The sequence below is a fragment of the Malaclemys terrapin genome, chromosome 10, assembly GCF_027887155.1.
Source record: "Malaclemys terrapin pileata isolate rMalTer1 chromosome 10, rMalTer1.hap1, whole genome shotgun sequence".
NCBI classification, from domain to species: domain Eukaryota; kingdom Metazoa; phylum Chordata; order Testudines; family Emydidae; genus Malaclemys; species Malaclemys terrapin.
In genome coordinates, this window is record NC_071514.1 from 30,743,722 (window position 1) to 30,764,958 (window position 21,237).

The 21,237-nt window shown below is 40.1% G+C and overlaps 1 protein-coding gene across 3 annotated transcripts in view; it reads right to left on the minus strand.

The window, feature by feature from the left end:
- TRPM1 (transient receptor potential cation channel subfamily M member 1) overlaps positions 1 to 21,237 on the minus strand; it is an 87,993-nt gene that overhangs the window by 24,443 nt on the left and 42,313 nt on the right. The window contains exons 12-22 of one of the 3 annotated variants that reach the window (XM_054042981.1): positions 20,613 to 20,747; positions 18,345 to 18,395; positions 15,190 to 15,330; positions 14,244 to 14,273; positions 10,200 to 10,492; positions 9,070 to 9,298; positions 7,097 to 7,219; positions 6,549 to 6,680; positions 4,708 to 4,836; positions 3,604 to 3,732; positions 1,522 to 1,714 (exon numbers count right to left, since the gene is read on the minus strand). In XM_054042981.1, the coding sequence (XP_053898956.1) occupies positions 1,522 to 1,714; positions 3,604 to 3,732; positions 4,708 to 4,836; positions 6,549 to 6,680; positions 7,097 to 7,219; positions 9,070 to 9,298; positions 10,200 to 10,492; positions 14,244 to 14,273; positions 15,190 to 15,330; positions 18,345 to 18,395; positions 20,613 to 20,747 (1,585 nt within the window). Of the gene's footprint in view, positions 1 to 1,521; positions 1,715 to 3,603; positions 3,856 to 4,707; positions 4,837 to 6,548; positions 6,681 to 7,096; positions 7,220 to 9,069; positions 9,299 to 10,199; positions 10,493 to 14,243; positions 14,274 to 15,189; positions 15,331 to 18,344; positions 18,396 to 20,612; positions 20,748 to 21,237 lie in introns of all 3 variants that reach the window. The other 2 variants (XM_054042980.1, XM_054042979.1) reach the window with 2 other exon arrangements.

The window sequence follows — 21,237 nt, forward strand, 5'->3', positions numbered from 1 at the left end:
CACAGAGACCGGGTCAGGCCCGGCTCTGCAGCTGCGCTGTCCCAGGAGTTGAGGCTGCTGGGGAGGGGGAACAGCAGGGGAGGGGCTGGGGGCTAGCCTCCCGGGCCAGGAGCTTGGGGGCCAGGCAGGACGGTCCCGCGGGCCGTAGTTTGCCCACCTCTGGATTAGACCATATAAACATTAGTATAAGGGGGAAAAATGGAAGGTAAACAATTACAAAATACTGTAAAATGTAAGGATCTGATTAAAACACATAATCAAAGGAATCTAGAGCTAAAGCAGAAACTCTATTCCAAATTAAGTTAACTCTGCTGTTATGTTGAGGGTTAGCTAATGCCTCCAAAGAGTGGCTGATCTTACTAAAGGCCATGTTTTGTCCTCAGATAGAGGTGCCAGGGGCTCCCAGTGAGTTCAAGGTGGCCAAAGCAAGGCTATGGCCCTATAAAGGTTGAGGATGGAGCTATGATATATTTGGGAATAGTTTTCTCTCTTTTCTCCTTGATTTTACTCCCCATTCCTACTTAATACACTTCATCATGATCAAAACTAACTGGAATTACTGCTCTTGATTGCAGCATTCTTAACTTCAGTGTGTTGCTGAGCCACAAAATCAGAGCAAAGGGCCACTTTGGTAATATTACATTTTGTAATCAGTCCAAATAGGATTTTCACATTTTAAAGTATTACCAATATTTAATTATTAGCCCTGTTTCTTGCCCCTCCATTTCATTCCTTTATTAACAACAAGCATCTGCATTCCCAGATGATGATATCACAGCTCGTCCTCCAGCTGGCAGGGCTCATGTTTTGATAGATACTGCCCTGCCCCCAGAAATGAAGGGTGCCAGGACATTTGTGATATACCTAGACTGTCTGGCAAAAGGATGGTATCAAAAGTTATTGATCACCTAAAATACTCTAGGAACATATGTTCTAAACTTGCAGGGTCATAACCAGAAGTCAGGGGGTTGTGACCACCCTGACCTTCACATATTGCTAAGGGAAGGGGCTCTGTACTGAAAAGGTTGAGAACCCTTGTTCTAGAGCATGTGCAGACCTATGGCTCCACAATTAATTCTTATAGGCCCCATTTCAGGACAGCACGTGTTTAAATCTCATTGAAGTCAATAGGGTTTAAGCATGAATTTAGAAGTTAAGCTTGTGCTTAAGTGCTTTCCTGAATCAGAGTCTGGTGATGAACCAGGTTCAACAGTAACTCAAAGATTATCTCTTCTTGACCCATCTAAGGAAGGGGAGCATCTCAGAGGTGATATTCTTAACATCCAAGATTGGCGAGTGTTTCAGACTGCACCACTCTCAACAGTAATTGAAATAGAACATATGCTGACAGGTAGAGGATTCCCATTGGTACTCTGGTGAGGAGGAGAAAGTGATGTCTGGAAGTCTGGAATCTGCCACAAAAGCAACCAAAGACAAACATACTAATTCCAAATTAAAAACAGTCATTTTCATTAATTTGGATCTGATCATCTGCCTCAGAAACAGGAAACAGAATCTTACTATGAATTCTACTCTTACGGTCTATCTGGTCTGCAAACACCTCTCCATAGATCATCCAGTAGGGCATATAGAAGATGTTGCGGGCTAGTCTCCAAGAGGGCTCCTCATCTGGGTGCAGGATAGCTTGGCGGGCTACTCCAAAACTCATCAGAACCACAAGCATGATGACCACAAAGTACAGCATGTCAATCATCTGGACAGAGGGACCATACAAATATTTTTGTCATAATCAGAGGTTACATACATGAAAGAACGTGTGTAGGAGAGCGTGTGCAGGAAAACCACCAAGAAAGATTCACGAGAATAAAAAAAAAAATCCCCCAAACTAGTTGTTTCTCAGATATTATTATGCTGGTACAAATACCGCTCATGAGCTGAAAACATATAAAGTGTAAAAAAAACAGCACCCAAGATCCATTTAAACAGGTAATTTGTTTTTCGACTAAAAGAACTATCAGACTATATGGCTTTACAGACCAGATTCCCCCTGCATTAGGGACACTTTACCCTGCCCTGCCAAGCCAAGAGACCTCTCAAAACATAATTGGCCCCAGTGTTAACTACTAGATCTGAAAGCATTCTTGTGCCCTGGCAATCTCTTGCTGCTGTAATGGCCCTTGGGCAGAAGTCAGTCAGTTCAAATCAGAGCAGCCTTCAGGGTCCCAGGATCTGGGATCACCTAAAATACTCTAGGAACATATGTTCTAAACTTGCAGGGTCATAACCAGAAGTCAGGGGGTTTGCAGCACCTCTCCTGAGTAAGATTGTGTGCTCCTCAGTTGCAGTGGAGGTTCTGAGCCTATGAACTTTTCTATGCCTTGCATGGTATGGTGTACATTTATGGTGCCATGAAAATGTATGACAGCAATGACAATAGCAGCAAATAAATAACGTACTTATGTTCGGAAAGAGAAAGCAGAGTGAGCATCTTCATATAAGTGCTTGGGCCAGTGACAAGAGTATATATTTGAACTCTTTCTAGCCATACTTTCCCTGAACACACAGGCAGCGACATGTTGGACAGTGGCTCTTGCAAAAATTCTGCTACTGAAGGGAAGAAATACGATGACTTCTCTGCGGTTGGTGGTGCTTTCCTTCTCTGTTTGCTACTAAGTCACCTCTGTGCGAGAGGTGACTTTGGAATGCACCAACGTATTTTCATCTCTGAGTGCTAAAAGAAGGGCCTCATCTCTCTTAAGTTGAATACTCCCTCGTATCATCAATATATACTCAGTATATTTTTTAGGAACAGAGGGCAACATTTTCATAGTCACCTAAGTGATCTAGGAGCCTGAAACCCAAAATGCATATGTTCCAGCACAGTTCACCTTAACAGAACTCTGTGTTGTAGTTTCACCTCCTTTCTTAGTTACAGTTATATTCAATTAAATGGAAAATCAAGTGGACTCCCCAGAGCCGCTCCCCTCCTCCTTATGAGTACGTGCATCCTTGGTATACTGGGTTTATTGTATGCTAAGGAGGATAATTTTATGGGAGCCTATTGTTACAATATTGGCAGCACAAAGCTCCAAATATATTAGTTCCATTAACTGGAAGTGGGTTTAATACTATGCTTTGATGGAGGAAATCCAGTTTGGCTTTGATATTAAGAACCACAAGCTCTGGGCAACCACAATTCTAACTGAAGTCAATGGGAGTTGAAGATCCTAAAAGGGCCTCTGAGAATCAGACTCTAAGCTTATAAATTTTAAATCCCACTTTTCTGAAGGGAAATACCCTAAAATGGTTCACTGAGACTCATACTGAGATTAAGTAGACTATTCTGAAGAGACTTCAATAGGACAGAAAAACAGGGTGTTAAGATACAGGGTACTGAAACAGTTTGAGAAAAATTCTCTCTTGAATTAAGGTTATTATTAGTATATCCAAAATCTCTGTGGGTGAATGTAATTCATGAGTCAAGATTAAGAGCCCCATTCTGCGGCCCTTATTCACAGACCAAATCAGTTGAGCAACAGTTGCAGGATTGGTATCTAGAAGAAGAAATGATTTTACTTTCCCAAATCTTACATAGTTTAAGATGCATCCTTAAAGCAAGCCTCTAGCTACAGAGGTACTAACCATTTTTCCAATCATCATGACATAGGGTCCCAAATACTTGTTCACACCAAAGATATCCAGTACTCGAATGTACCAGAAAATGATATCCACACAGTAGATTACTCTTCCATAACCCATGTAAGGCTGGTTCTGTAGGCGAAGAATTGCTCCAATTATAAATACTGAAATAGCCACCATATCAGTGATATTCCAGTATTCCTGCAGCCAGACTTTTATTTTCTGGCTCAGCTTGCCTGGCTCCGACATCAGAATCTAAAAGCAAAGGGAAAAAATCCTGAAGAAAAACTGTGGGAGTGCATTTTTAAAATAATGGCGGTGAGACCGAGGGCAGACTGACTGGGTGTAATGGGTTTCATGAGAACTACTTACGTGTTGAGCAGGATTTGCCCCTGCAGCAGAGCACATCGCTGCTTACAGATTTAATTTTTCTATTTTGACCCAACTTTCGTTTAACCGTAGGATTTCATCATTGTCACTTAATTCACCGGCTGTGGCCTATTAACTTTTTGTCCACGTTTATGTCCAAATCAAAATTATATGAGGTGTTTATTTTAGGAACATGGTGGGTCGGTGGGGAAACAGACTGGGAGGGAACTACAGTGGGGTGAATTGATTTGGCAGTGGGGTTTTTGTGCTGTGCTACCAATCTGTAAGAGCTGAGATGATAATGAATTAAATACTACTGTGAATTTACATATAAAACACGTTCCTCCCTCTCAACCTCTTCATCATACACCATAACTGATCAATGCAACATACATAAATTGTGCATAACAGGAAGCTATTTAGGGATTATATCCTCATGCCCACCCAGGGAAATACATGTAAGAAAGGGGCAGTGAATTCAGGAAACTGCAAAAATGACCTAAAGGAATTTTTGACTGCTCTTTTGCTCAGGCAGGAGGGTTCTGAGAGCCCTGGAGTGGGTAGTAGTTGAAATCCCCCGGCACTGGTATGGATCTGGCAGGGAAGGGAATCTCCTGCCTCCTGTAAGGCTTGCCTGTCTACACTACTCCTCCAGCCCCCATTCACCATTTATTTATAAATGGCAAGTTCTTCCCCATGATAATGTAAAATAGCAGTTATTGGTGTGATTCACATTACCTCTCTTACTTTCTCTAAAGCCAGAGTCACAATATAGGAGATGACAATCCATTCCTGGAGTGAGGGCCAGCGGTCCATCCGCACCAAGATTATGTAATTGAACAGCATTAAGTAACCCAGGTATGATATCTGGAAAAAAGAATCCTTTATGTCCATGGACTCTAGGCATTAGTGTGCAGGGCTGTTACACAGTAACTGCTTTGTCTATGGCTGCATAGACAGCATTTAATTACTTGAGATCCTTTCAAAATTTGTACACAAAGTCATTTGCAGCAAGTTTAAATGTATAAAGTACAGAACATAAGTGTAAATCAGCAGAAACATACCTAATATTCAGGAAAATATTCATAATTGTCCACTAATTTTGGATTTCAAGTTTCATAGATACCAAGGCCAGAAGGGACCATTGTGAGCATCTAGACCAGGGGTCGGCAACCTACGGCACGCATGCCAAAGGTGGCATGCGAGCCGATTTTGCCTGGCACACGGATGCCAGCCAGGGTCCCGGCCGCCGGCCCCGCTCAGTCCGCTGCCGGCTGAGTGAATGGAACCCCAGGCTGGCAGGAGGCTGAGCGGGGCTGGCGGCCAGGACCCCAGACCAGCGGCAGGTGTGCCCCCGGCTCCTCCCTCACCACGCTAGGGTGGGGGTGTGGATAAGGGTCGGGGCAGTCAGGGGACAGGTAGGGGGTAGGGTCCTAGGAGGGCAGTTAGGGTGTGGGGGGGTGTCTCAGGAGGGGGCAGTCAGGGGACAAGGAACAGGGAGGCTTAGGTAGGGGGTGGGGTTCTGGGATGCAGCTAGGGATAGGAGTCCCAGGAGGGGGCAGTCAGGGGACAAGGAGCAGGGCTGGGAGTTCTGAGGGGGCAGTCAGGGGGTGGGAAGTGGGAGGGAGTGGATGGGGGCGGGGCTCTTCCCCCCCGTCCTCTCTTTTGATTGTTGAAATATGGTAACCCTAGGTGAGGGGGGAGCTGGGGGGGCGCATGGGGGCATTTTAATGTGTATTACCAGCACGCAAAACCTTAAATTAGAGTGAATAAATGAAGATTCAGCACACCACTTCTGAAAGGTTGCCGACCCCTGATCTAGACTGACCTCCTGTATAGCACAGGCCACAGAATTTCCCAAAATAATTCCTAGAACAGATCTTTTAGAAAAGCATGCAATCTTGATTTAAAAATTGCCAGTGATGGAGAGTCCACCACAATCCTTGGTAAATTGTTCCAATGGTTAATTACTCACTGTTAAAAAATTACCTTATTTCCAGTCTAAATTTGTCTAGCTTCAATTCCAGTCATTGGATCATGTTATACCTTTGTTTGCTAGATTGAAGAGACCATTATTAAATATTTGTTCCCTATGTAGGTACTTATAGACGGCAATCAAATCATCCCTTGGCCTTTTCTTGATGCTAGGGGCTAATTTTCAAAATATACTGAGTGCCTACAACAACTTTAATAAAAGTCAAATGCGGAAATAATGGCCACAGGTGTCACAAGCTGGAAGTCCAGAATGAGTGGAGACCTTTGAACTTTTTGGTATTTAAAAAAATTAGATACAATAAAGCAGAACAGAAGATGGAAAAACAATTTAAAAGATTTTAACTATGTCTCCTTAAGTTTTAATGGGAGTTAGACCATGTGCGATGTGAATTTTGTTATGTGCTCAACTACGACGATGCTAGAAGCAATATAAATTCATAAGAGAAACAGATGCCAAGGCCAAAGTGTATTTTGTTTATACCGGTTCTTTAAACTATATATCAAGATGTTTTCCTATTATTTTGTTTTAAATTAATATAATGTAACAAATTGTTAATAATTAAAAGTCAAGATGAGTTACACACCGTGTAAAACCAAAACTTTACAATAGGTGCATTATAGAATTCATAGATCTTTTTTCCAATAGGAAGGCTCCGTTGCTTTTTGTTTCCATTCTCTTCATCTCCTTTTCGGGAGCCTGTATCAGCATTTGCATCCTGGAAGACAGAAACTGGCAGCTTGTCACCAATACAATGTCACCTATGAGATGTTCTTTCAGTCATGATGCTCAATCATCTGTCAGCTACAGAAAGCTTCTTTCTGAACAATAGGACTCTATTTACTAATTATCCAGTTCAGTTGCACTTTGAAAAATACAAGGCGAGGTTCTTAGCTGTTATAAATTGGCATACCTCCACTGACCTCAATACAGCTACATCAATTTACACTGGCTGATAATGTGGCCCATATATTCTCAGTACTATAACACACAGGGATTTTTGTTTCTACACAGGCAGGTGGCATGGGAAATCTGCAGATTTCAATCTGAAGTGGCCAATGGCATAATTGTAGGCAAATTGATATTAAGTCTGCTGGAGAAGTTAAGAACATTCTGATAAAGTATAGTACCAACCACATTTTCCTCCTCTTTTTCTTTGCCATCTTCATTTTCTCTTGATGTCTGATAGGAAAAATCATCAGAAGTGCGAAACTCTAGGAATAGGATGGTGGGTGGGAAGAGAATCCCCATTATAACCTGGGCAAGGAAAGAGGTATCAATTCAATGCATCATTGATTACATCATTAGATTTTGTTTAAAACAACATTATTTGTTGCCATCATTTCTCTGAATAACATTCAACATACAGGAAGCTACTGAATTAATTAATATTTACAAAGCACCAGTATTACACATGGCACTATTTAGGGTGACCAGACAGCAAATGTGAAAAATCGGGACTTGGCTGGGGGGTAATAAGAACCTATGTAAGAAAAAGACCTAAAAATTGGGACTGTCCCTATAAAATCGGGACATCTGGTCACCCTCACTATAATATATATTAACATATAACATGGAGCTTGCTCTGGAAGACTCATCTTGGTAAATACATTGCAATAAAACACACCAGAAGGTAAAAGTGTTGCAGGACAGAGTTCAACAGCTCAATTCAGTGGAACAACACACAGCAGGATGGTGAAGGGAGCAGGGTTCTTACCAAAGCTTATAAATTACATTCTGATGTGAAACAGGTGGGTTCTCAGAAGAGTTTTGAAAGAATAAAAGGGGGAAACTTAGCAAACAACAACTGGGAAAGCTTTCTAAGCATGAGAGATAGCATGCAAGAAGGCACATAAGAAGAGTTGGAGAAGGCGATAAAAGGAATTGTGAGGGGAGGGAATGAGAATAGAAGGTTTGGGGGACATACAGGTGAGGAGGATAGAACTGGAAGGTTAGGGAAGGCTGAATTTTGCATGGAAGAGGAAGGGAGTCAGTGAATAGATTTAACAAGGGAGAGATGTGATCTGAAAGAAGGGCAAGGATCATGAGATATGACTCAAGATTTTGAGTAATTTAAGTTGGAGAGAAGTGGGAAAGTGAAAAGTGAGAGAGTTGAAGATGAGACAGGTCAAGGAGAGAGAAAAACAGAGAATGGATCAGGATGTTGGCAGGAGAAGAAGAAAAATATAGATGGATTTTGTAGATGTTATGGTGTGAAAAATCAACTGGATTTGGTGATGACCTGGAAGTGAGAAAATGAGAGATGGGTTGGAGATGACAGGCCTACGTGTGGAAGGCAATTTTAACAATATAGGATGAGAGAAGGATTTCACCTGATGATAGCCCAGAAAATCATATATTATCCTCCTCACAAGCAACACCAAAACACTCCTCACACTGTGTGTATCATGTGTGTCCCTTTGCCACACTTAACATTATTCATGTTTAGCAGTTATTCACTCTTCGAACCCACCCTTGAACAATCACCTGAGTCTCATCAATGGAAAGACAGAGAAATCAGCAGAACAAGTGTTCAAGCCCTCAAAACAAGAAAAAATTATTTCTTAAAAATGTGTTTTTTTCCCATCATTCTACTCTATACTATTCTACATAGGTTCTTATTCCACTCTTTTCACTGTACTATCTGAGCTCCTTCCAGTACTGCATTAAGAGATGTGACTAGCATCTGTCACATGTGGTTTGTTCTCTCTCTCATCCTTTATTTTGTGCCCTTCACCATAGTAGTATCTGAACATAATGAATGTCTTTTAGCTTCTCATGTAATATAACTAATTTTCATGGCTGGGATATAAACTTAAATGAACACTTTTGTCATTTATCTAGTTTGCTTCCAGATTTAAAGCATACTAAGCCTTTTATTGTCTTCTACACCCACTCTGCCATGGGGATGTTGTCACTTAAATATTCTGAGGTTAGGAGCCAGAAAAATTAGCTTCACAAAAGGAATACTTTTAAAGCACTCCTATAATTAGGGGGCTGAATGGTTATATGAATAAATATACTAAATATGATACAATACTATATGCCTTAGCTGTATCTTCAACATCAGTGCTAAGGAAATCACTGCAATTGTGTAGAAGAAATACCTTAAGGCCTGGGTTTTTCCGCATGCGTAGCCGCCCCATCCACATGTCTGTTAATAACATCTGGCTGCAGGTGTGAGCTATGAAGTCCCTGTGTTTAGCTGCCACAGCAAGTTTTAGGCAGGTGGAGTTACTCCAATTTTTCAGTTCATAGGTCAGTAATTTCATGGCAACCTGTTCATCATGTTTATAGGATTGATCTAACAACTCAACAGCCAGCTGGCCGAAATCTCTGAAGAAAAGGAGACATGCAAAAAGAATCTAATGAACTTTGCTTAAAAATTGTAGTGTTCCCTTAAATTTGATTGTCAGCTCTTTTGGGCTGGCAGTGTTTTCCCATGTTTTTGTACAGCATCAAGCACAACTGGGCCTCAAACATGATTTGTGCTAGCATGCAAAAGCTCCACACACAAATAAATATAAATGATAATTAACTTTGATGCTTAAGAAGCTATTGACTAGAAATGTCATTATTGCTTGTAAAATATTTTTCATCCTTTGATTACAGGCACTATAAAAGTTGTAATTGTCATTTTGTAAACTTCTAACATTCTAAGGACAATTATAATAAAGCCAATTACGTTTGAAAGTTTTGAAGAAATTTGTTTAAAACTAAAAAAGCAATAAGGCACAGAGACTAACAAACTGAAGTAGAGTGCATAGAGTAACATGTAATTTTCATTCCCTTTAAACTTATTTTTATTTTTAATCACCTTTCTTCAAACATGTCAACTTCTTTCACAGCTCTTGTGAGACTGTTTGTGATAAAACTTACTTAGTAGACTGAAATTTACCTCGTCAGAGAATTCATGTACATCAGATAATCCTGACCTAGTGAGGTAAGCTAGTTTTATTTTATAAAGGAGGAAACTGAGGCAGAGAGGTTAAGCAATTTTCCTAAGGCCACAGAGGGACTCCAAGATGTGATAACTCAAAAGTTCCTGCCTCCCAGTCTTGTACGTATATCCTCAAACTTCATAGATGAAAAAAGTTGGTCAGAAAAATGGGCCAAACAATCATCCCTGTGACCCACCATCTTAAAAAATAATTGTAATTGCTCAAAAATAACTTTGAGCAGTCCATATGGCCCCATATATACAAATTAGCCATGCACTATGCTCCAATTAACTAACTTTGAGTTGTTGTCCAAATCCTGAGAGATGTCATCCACCAGTTCACTCTCTGAAGACTCATGGGCCATGGATTTGTACAGTTTACATGCCACAAGTGCTTTGGCCATGGTCTCCTCCCCTCGCTGCCAAAGAAAGAGTGCCATCTTCTGCCGTTTCATCAGCACTGCCCATACCATGAGTTCATGAAATGGGTACTGAAAGCGGCTGACTTCTGGGTCATCCACATCGATATCTATCTCTTCCTCCTTTTTCTTTTTCTTCTTCTTTTTCCCTTTGGTTGGAGGCTCATCATCCTAAAGGAAAGCAAAACAAAATGCTTGCCACTGAATTCTGAAAGCTATTGTGAGACCTACTCCATGCACAAAGGACATGTGGAGATGACTACTGGCATTTCCAAAAGAAAATGTGAACTTCCCATTAACAAGCAGCCTACATTCATTGAATTACATCATGGTTTGTAGTGTAATTTCTGAGTTGTTTCTATAAAGAATGCCAACAACAAAATATGAAATAATACCTTATCAATAGATCATGCATGGGGTTAGCACTCCTGAGTTAACATTTTGGCCACAGAAACATTACTTTCATACTTCATTATGAGTCACTAGTGTTCTATAAATACAGTAGAACCCTACGTTTCAGAGTAGCAGCCGTGTTAGTCTGTATCCTCAAAAAGAACAGGAGTACTTGTGGCACCTTAGAGACTAACAAATTTATTAGAGCATAAGCTTTCGTGGGCTACAGCCCACTTCTTCGGATGCATATGCATAGAAGATATGCCTGAAGAAGTGGGCTGTAGCCCACGAAAGCTTATGCTCTAATAAATTTGTTAGTCTCTAAGGTGCCACAAGTACTCCTGTTCTTTTTTTAGTAGAACCCTATTATATTAAAGTCATCACTTTACGCAGATCAGCTATAGTATAAGCGGAGTTGTACTGCATGTGTAATTGCACTGGTTGCTTTGCAGTAAACTGAAACAACTTAGGACTTTTCTTCTATTGAATTGTCAGTGGAGCTTCACTATAAGTAGGTTACACTGTAGTCTCTGATTTGATATGGTCTATCTCTATTCTTGCAGAATAATGCTTCATATCAGGCATCAAAGCAATTTTTAAACCAACATGCAGATGAAGAGAAGGGAAAACAGGCAAAGGGAAAAGGCGGGTAGACAGAATCCTTAGGAACAGAGTTAAGATACTAAAGGGAATGTTCACCTTTGAATAAGGAATCTCCTCGTATGTATGCAGTACAAACTGAAGGTATAACTATCCCATTTCCTAAAAGGATAAGGAGGATAGGCCATTACTACAGGAACCAACATGGAAGTAACTGAAGGGAGATACAGACAATGGAGCAGGATCCTAAAGAGAGAAAAGCCACGATTGGGAAAATTAGGGTTTAAACAATGTAGGAAGAATACTGCATATATAGATACAGCTATTGATAATTTGTAGGGCTTGATTCCACTATCAGAGATGGAGTGCAAGTAGTGGTGATAAACACTTTATAACATCAATCCTTGTGCATGCAAAGTGCACTAGATTCTTTTAAGGAAGTATGCAGCAGCATGAGCTATATAAGTTCAGAATTAAGTTTTAGAACCTGAGATTCCAAGCAGAAGTCTTCACTTATTCCTTAAATACATCTCACTTCTTCCTACTTTCCAACAATTTCAGGAAGGGAGAAGTGGTCCTTATAGAAATTGCAGTGGTCATTATTCACATGCATTTAGAAAAAACGTTATCTGTCTTTCAAGAAAAAGGCTGTGCATACACATGCAAGTGTAATTTCAAATCAGAAGACGAGAATTGCATTTTTTTGCAGAAAAGAACAAGCGATGATTGCGAAATGCCAAATAATTTATAGTTAGTAGTAAAGAAAATAAAAAAAAATGGAAATGAAGAAAGTTAATATTCCCTCTTCTTTCCACATGAGCACAAAAGCTTTCTTACTTCTTTGGAATTCTTTTTAAAAGTTAGTTTTATTTTTCACCATTTCTTTTCTTTTAGATAGACAGAACTGCACCCACTGCAAGATGGAGAAAACAGAGTTAAACTTTAAAATACTTCAATTTCTTCTGTGTAAAGCACTTGCCACTGAAGAAAGCATAAAAACATCCAAAAGTGTTCTTGGAAAATACTGAGTAACCTGCATGTGAATAAGGCCACATATCTCAGAGCTCAACTCCTCTGTATATAAATGAGACCACATCTCTTCAGTTCTTGTTTCCTCCCATCTGTAACCTGAGCACTTTGCCCTAAAGCTGTTAGAAAATATGAAGTAGACCTGAGAGGAAAATTAAGTTTCCTTTACACTTCCTTCATACAGGGAAAAGCTGCTTATCTGCTTTGGAAAACATAGGCCTTTGTGCGTATATATTTTACAATTGACTTTAGCTTCGACATAAAACTCTATTCACTAGGGTTGCCAATTTTGGTTGGATGTATTCCTGGAGATTTCATCACATGACATAATCTTTAATAAAAGATTAATCTTTAATTCCTGGAGACTTCAGGGAAATCCTGGAGGGTCGGCAACCCTACTATTCACACAGTGGTAATACAAGCTTACGTATATACTTCATATACAGAAGTCCCTAATCTTTTCATGTACCAAGTATCTAACTGGTATGTTCTAAGGTATCAATTAGAAATGGTTAGCTCTGCCTTCAGATCAGATACTGAGCTTCCCAAAGTTTGTTGGAATCTGAACCAGGGTTCTGGTTTGGGCCCATGGGAGAGACAGGTCCCAGGTACAACATTTGGATCCAAATCTAAACTTCCCTGAAGTTCTGGGGTGGTTGGGGCAGGGCTCAGACCTGGGGTTCTGGTTCAGGTCCATCTCATCTCTTGGCTGTTTACTACAGAGCAGTGCTGATATGCTCTGAAATAATCAGCTACGTTTTACAATGGAAGAAAATAACTAACATAACCCTTAGTTAACTTGACTGAAAAAGCAATTTCCCTCTCTGACCTGTCTCAGGGTACATCTACACTACAGCGGGGAGTCGATTTAAGATACGCAAATTCAGCTACGTGAATAGCGTAGCTGAATTCGACGTATTGCAGCCGACTTACCCTGTTGTGAGGACGGCGGCAAAATCGACTTCTGCGGCTTTTTGTTGGCGGCGCTTACTACCACCTCCGCTGGTGGAGTTAGAGCGCCGATTCGGGGATCGATTGTCGCGTCCCGACGGGACGCGATAAATCGATCCCCGAGAGGTCGATTTCTACCCGCCGATTCAGGCGGGTAGTATAGACCTAGCCTAAGGCTATGTCTATGCTAAATCCACATGTAAGGATATAAGTACAGTCGCAGTGGGTCCAGATAGCGCAGTTATAAACAGCAGTGTAGATGTGAGACATGGCTTAGGTGAGAAGAGCAAAGTGCCCTGCATGCCTTAACCCCCAGGGTACATACCCTGCATGGCTCTCTACATGCCCAAACAGTGCCTCCCACATGTATGCTGCTATCTTTAGCACCATAGCATCTCACTGCCTCTCCCCTGTGAGAGCCTTTCCTTCCCACTGCCGGAGCCTTTCACTGCAGTGCGAAGCTACACACCACAGTGATAAGTGTGGACGCAGTCTGCCTTTCACTGCGGTGGGTAGCTACACATGTAGTGCCTGTACTTTACATGCTGCTATAGGTGTAGACATAGCCTAAATCGTCCATGCATAAACTGCATTTTAAATATAAAGAGGATATGATCCTAAATTATTGAGCTGCTGTATTCTCTCTCATCACTATGTTCTCTGTGTTCATATCTAAAATTGTTTTAGCTACAGTATTTTCCAACACTGGAGTGTGTTATTACATAATACTGCTAAAAACTGCTTGAGGATTATGTGAGCAAAGCTCTATGCAGAACTCAAGACCTTAAATATAAAGCAGGTTGCTGGTGTTTCAAAAGTAATCTGTAAAATAGAAGATCCCAGTCAGATACAATTTATATTAAATCAGTGTAAAACTGAGAAAGCTCAGAATGATGGAGAAAGGTGTTTTTCCTAGTTATATGAAAAAACAAAACAAAACCCAACTTACCTCCATTCCTAAAAGTTTAAGAGCTTTTGGCTGCATATTTAAAAGAAAAAAGAAAAAAAAAATCTAGTTAGATGGAGGGGAAAATGCAAAGATGTAAGAGTGCCAAAGAAAGTAATTTTTTCATTTGTATAAATAGGAACATTATTTGGCTAATAGCTGTAACTCTATTTTGGAAGGGAAAAAAAAGTTTCTTATCCTGCCTCCCTCCCCCTCCCAATCATTCTTTGACTCTGATACCAAAAAAAGACCACTTTCGAATTAAAAACAAACGAAACCAAACCCATTTAATCAGAGGCATCTATGAGAAATGAGAAACAAGCCCTTGGTGAAACCTGTTTTCCTATTTTTTGCCCCTTAGAAATTAGAATCTTTATTCTATTACATTTTCTTAAAATGACTCCTCTTTATATTCCATTAGCTTCATGATCAATGCTATATTCTGGCAAGAGAACAGTTTATTTTGGGTAATAAGCCCTTACTCTTGGAAGCAATCTTTTACAGGATATTTGCAAAGTTGTTACTCTTCTGAGGCAGCTCCTTTGTCTTACCTGGATTGGGCCCATGGATTATTACAATTACTTGCTCACTGAGCTTTAGTTTATCCCTGTGGTTTTTATATAACTATTTCATGCAGTTACAATAACTTTAGAAGGTCATGCTCACAAATTAAAGCTAGGAATGGCTAAACATACATAACACACAGTTAGAAATACTTGGATTGTTAACTACCAAGAAGTGTGGAAAGCACACACTTGCACAACATATTTAGCACATATTGGGACCCTGAGTCTTTACTCTTCAGCTCAGATATTTTGCATTATCCTCATATTAACTCCACAGGCTGTTAAATGATGATCAAGTGGACACACAGTAGTTCACACAAGATTCAACCAGTGGAGAATTAGTTATTTTGATTATTAGCACTACAACATTAACTCATTCTTACCCTCTTTGGTCCAAATAAATTATTGTAAAGGGTCCGAAAACTTTTTCGAGTATAGTTGCAGCGATAAGCTCCACCCATGAGGTATTCAAGTACAAGACCAATATCTATCAGGCTGATATGATAATCGGGTGGAAGATTTCCCTACAAAATACAAAGTGTATTTTTAGGATATAAAACAACAATAAAGCATATACAGAGACTTGCCCTGGCTATATACAATATGACACATTTATACTCATACTTGGTAGACATTAATATTTTATTCATTATTAATATATCCATCCAGGGAAAATTTTTTACTTGAGGCCAAATTCTCCTTTGGGGAGTTGTCTGTGTATTCAAGGGTAGAATTTCAGCAGTGGTTGTTGGTAACATAGATATCAGTACAGAGTTATTTGCAGCAGTTAAATAATATGTAATGGAACTATAAATGTATTAGGGAAGGGAAAAGACAAGAGCTTTATAGTTTTTAATATATTTCTGTTAAAATGGATACAATCTTATTATTTTTAATAAATAATTGCAGCTGAAGATTTATACACATTCTGTTGGCTATGTGCTCCATGGACATTTGATGTAATTTCATAGGTTTTCATTTTATAGATAACTTGCTTAATTTTAGTGTGGCTATCTCATGGCTGAAAGATTAAAGTAATGACCAGTCTTACTAGAGGTACGCGCTGCTGATAAATTCATTTGAAACCGTTTTTAATTCAAAAATAAAAATCAAGTGTTTATAATAGCCATGAGGCTTGGTTCTGCAGAACCTGACTGATGAAAGTACTCTTCACATGCACGAGTAGTTCCTCTGAAGTCAATGGGACTGCTCGTGGGAGACAGGGCTTGCAGGATGGCCCCCAGTGGCTTTGAGTTCTTTGAACTGAATTAATAACATCACATTCCATGTCTGAATGGGATTTCGATCTGCATATTAATCTGAACAGCTTTGTCTATTTTAAGGTTTTATTAATGCAAGAATTAATTTTGCTTTTGAGATGGTTTAAAGCTGGCTTTTTGTATAATGGAGTGGGTGGATTTTTTTCCTGTACCCCTTAATAAAAATCAAAACAAGCATTCTATTACTATAACATTTCCACTAATACACTGCTTGAATACTTATGATCTGTGCAATAATTTAGTGAGATATCATTATACTGCTCATACGCCAAATGTAAACATATTATCACTAATAATTTTATAAACAATTTTAATAAATTTGATAAACTATAAATATACTATGCTACTAAGTATATTCAGTTATGGAGAACATTATAGTGCAAACTCTATATATACTTGCAAACTCTATAGTATACTAGGTGCTCAGATTCCTTGGTGATGAGCATGGTATAAGAACCTGAATATAAATAGATAACTCCTATATTTAATTTACTCAACCTCAAAATGTGAGTCTCTGTGTTTTAAAATAAAAAGTGACAATTACAAATTAAAAGGGGATTGCAAATTGTGTGATTCCTCAGAGAAATCAAAGAGAAAATTATCTGAATTGGACAGTATAATGTGTCCTTAAGATAAATATAATCGTTCAATGGACTTTAGATAAGTCCCCACACAAAGTCAATGGAAAAACTCCTATTGACTTCAGTAGACTTTGGATCAAGTCTATGATGAGAAGTCGAACTACTAAATTACAATTTGTTTTAATTATTCTATTTATTTCAGGATAAGTCAGATTTGTTTATATTCCTTGCTTTTTAAAAAAGAGAGCAATTATGTGTAGTATACTGATACAAGAGTTTCCTCCTGCTTGTGAAAGGGGTCAGAATACACTGTAGCTTTTACTGTATGGATAACTTTTTTCCCCACCTCATTATTATCTACAATTCCCAGCCCATCATGTACAGGGAAATTTGGGTTAATCTGCAGTCTAAACTTGGTAAACAGGCAGGTTGTATAACCTATATTGTCATATTGTTAAAGATTGGTTGGACAGTTACATTAAATCTCCCAGAGCTGTGACTGAACACTGTGTTTCACTGTTCTAACTGTATCCTTTGTTGCACATTACAGCAAGGTTTAGTCTAGAACACCACTTAGCAATAAACTATGATGAAAGAGCTACATTCTAGGGAAACAAATCACCTCCATGTTAACCCAACCAAATCCCCGAACTTGTCGCTGAATGAGAGTGAGCCATGGAAATGCGATGACCAGGAGGAGAAAGATGGACAGACAGATAGGAAAAATACACAGAAGAGAGTTAGTACCATTGGAAAATGTGAATAATGAAAAATTAGATAAGAATTAAACCCTGAGGTGGATCATTATCAGGGCCGGCTCCAGGCACGAGCTTGGCAAGCAGGTGCTTGGGGCGGCCACTCCGGAAAGGGGCGGCAGGTCCAGCTATTCGGCGGCAATTCGGCGGACGGTCCCTCACTCCCGCTCGGAGCGAAGGACCTTCCGCCGAATTGCCGCCGCAGATCGCGATCGCGGCTTTATTTATTTATTTATTTGTTTGTTTGGCTGCTTGGGGCGGCCAAAACCCTGGAGCCGGCCCTGATCATTATGGATTATACATTGACCCAATCCTGCAAAACTTTCATGAGGAACTCTCACTGAAATCAGTTGAGTTTTTCCTTGCAACAGGAATGCAGGATATACTCTGGGTAGCAAAATAACACATGCAAAACTCATCAAATATAGTGAATTTAACACTATGCCTTACAATACATTTATATGCAGTAGATGGTAATGAATAACAGATTTATGATTTCTAACTCTGAAGAGTGGAAGTGACTTTCTCCCAGTGGAAGTGGTAGAAGTAACATTGCTTGGGAGTCTGAAAAACACACTAGTAAATACACAGAAAGGAACAATCCTGCATTGGCAGGTGGATGGACTGGATAATGGAGTAGATATTTTCTCTAACTTCTGTTTCTGCAATTTTGCAAGGAAATATTTTTCCACTGTAATGTTGTATGTAAGCTTCTTTTGATATGTAAAGAAATTAAGTATATTTAAATCTGGTCTGAGTATCTTACATTACTAGTGATTTAACTTCCCTTTCCTTAGAAACTATAATTTAATTTCAAAGTTTTATTTTCCATCTACATTATGTTCACTTCCCCCACTGATTTGTACAATTAAAATAATCATGAAAATAAATCCCAATGTCTGGAAATAATATAAAAACTTACCTTTTTCACATCCCTGACTAGCAAATGCAGTGTATTTGGTGGACCCAATCTCTGAAAGAGAGACCATTCATATTTTGTTAGGCCTTTAGTTCTTCCCCTTGATTAAAAAAAAAAGTGTAGTTTCTGCAAAGCATTAGAAATTTGGATGTGAATTCCCAGAACGATCATTTGTTCATTATCCGAACAGCACATGATTAGGTACTGTTTTCTTCGTGGATAAAAAGATGGGAGGCACAACTGGCCAAAAGTAACAAGTCACTAATAGAGTTTACAGCCACCTTTGTGCTGCTATCAACCTAGGAACCCTGTGCAATGGTCCAGTCCTCAGATATACATCCACAGGAGCCTTCAGGTTGCCTTAACTCGCACTGGCTGCCAACAGCTACAAGGTGCTGTAATCCCCCCTTGGGAATCGCAAGGTGCCTTGGCAGTGACCCTTTACCTTTGGCCACACCTCCCATACTAACAGCAGGGAGAGGTGATGGAGGAATAGTTTATGGCAGCTCTGTGCCTCTGCAGGATCTACTCCTGGGGGAATTCTGTGCCAAAAATTAAATATTCTGTGCCCAATATTTTAAAATTCTGCAAAATTCTGCATATTTTATTTGTGAAAATAACACAATATAATCATGCTAGTTTCAATTATTTTGTAATTTATTTCAAAGACCTGTCAGCAACTATGTCTATAACAATACAGACAACAAAAAATATTCAAGGAATGTTTTTTGACAAGTAGATTCCTTACTAGGTATATGAATACAGAACTCTGAGTAATAATTCATTTAAACTACAATATGGAAATGTATTTCCTGCACCCCTAAGAAGCAGTGAAAAGCCTTGGGGAAGCCAGGGATAGTGGAGGAGCTGAGGGAGAGGGAAAAACTGCTGGGAAGGAGCCTGGGTGTGAACCTGGAGGGTTGTTGGGTATGGGTGGGAGAACAATGTAAAAGGTTTTTGGGAGAGGGAAGGGTTTGTTAGGGAGCCACCACCATGCAGACCCTGGACGACCCATAGTCTCTCTCATTTCGTCAGGCACATCTGCCCCTGTCCCCATGTGTCCCCGCACCCCCCTCAGCCACTTTCCCCATCCCCATGTGTCCCTGTACCCCCACTTAGTCACCTCCTGTCCCAATGTGTCTCTGCACCCCCACTCCCATTCAGCCCCCGCCCCAGTCTGTCACCCCCACTAGCCCTTCTGAACCCCAGTCTGTGACCCCCCAGCAGCCCCAGGTGCCCCATGCTGTCTGTGCCTCCATATCCCATGCCTCCTAATCTGCCCCCTGGGCAGGGTGCTGTGAGCAAGGCAACTTCTTTCTCTTTCCTATCCGGAGCTGGGGCTGCTCCTGCCCAGGAGCCACTGCTCTGTGTTCTGGTGCCACAGCGGCCCCTTGTGGACGAAAGGAGTAACTGCAGCACCTTTCCAGCAGAATGTATTTTTTGTGGAAAAAAATTCTGCGCAGCACATGAATTCTGCACAGGAGTAAGGATCTACTGGGGTGTTCTGTCTGTGGGTTTGTGCAAAGGAGACTCTAGTCCCAAGCAGCCTATGTGTTATAAAAGAGGCAGCATAACCTAGTGGATAGTGCACTGGACTGGGATTTAGGAGAACTAGGTTTTATTCCTGGTTCTGCCACTGGCCTGCTGGGTGACCTTGGGTGGGTCACTTTGCCTCTGTGCCTTGGTTTCCCATTCTATAGGGGGGAATAATGATACTCAGCTCCAGGTGTAAAGTGCTTTGGGATTTATGGATGAGAGTTTCTATATAGCATTTTATTATTACAACAATAAAGGATAAAGAAATGAAAACTAACTGAGGATCAACAAGATTGTGTGTTACATCAGTGAGCGAGTTAAGAATATGTAGGTAAAAAGCCACAGCTATTGGCTGATACTATGGTTTTAATGGCAATACTAGTTATTAAAGAGTTCTTAATATGCATTTTAAAAATACGTCACTATATTTACATGATAAACCATAAGATTGTCTAGAAGCTGCTCTAGGCTTAGTCAAGATACTCTGTGTATCTTAAAGTATTACGAAGCCATGAGTTATTACAGTGACTCCCTCTAGTGATATGCACCTTTCGTGGACTGTCAGTGTGCCCTGTTTTTTTCCCCTTCAATTGTTGAAGTATAAAGTGAAACCACCAGTTGGACAGTTTCTGTGCCAATTATTGGGGGTGGGAGGAAGGGAGAAAGGAAAAGGTGTCACGCTGAACTAAACAGTGAGAGACGCAGCAGTTTATATCAGAATCACAGCTCACTCACAGTATTATAAAGCTCTTCTAGTCGAGGAATAGTGAGGAAGCGTTGCATGTTCACGCCATTTTCAATCAAGAGTTTCACAAAATCGACTCGATCCAGTACCAGGGCATCCAGCATAGCCTGCTCCAGGGAATTCACCTGAAAGTTGAGAACAGAGAACACAATGCAAACCCTGGGCAAGTAAGTCAGAGATGCTGCTCCAGCAACTGCTAAACAGAAGTTTTTTGGTTGTTTAATAAAAGAATTCACATGTGAATTTCAAGCTATGTTCAGTCATCTACATGTCAAATGTCATTTTGAAAAATGAGAATGTCCCCGAGAGGTGTTCCATGTATAGTTTAGATGTTGTGTTTTTTGTTTTTGTTTTTTGTTTTGGATGTGTCCTTAATGTTGAAGTAATGAGAGCAGTAAATGAAACCTTTAGGAACATGATTGTAACGTTCAGTACTTTTTATTTGGTATCTTATAGCTAAACCAAGTGAAATGATACATTATATGAAGAGGTGGGTTTGCTTGCTGTGTGTGATGGGAGCAGGTTACATTTAAAAAGAATGAACTGCACAAACGTAAAGAGTGCACACATAGGCAGCATCCATTCAACTGACAAGCTGTTGCCTCAAATAGAGAG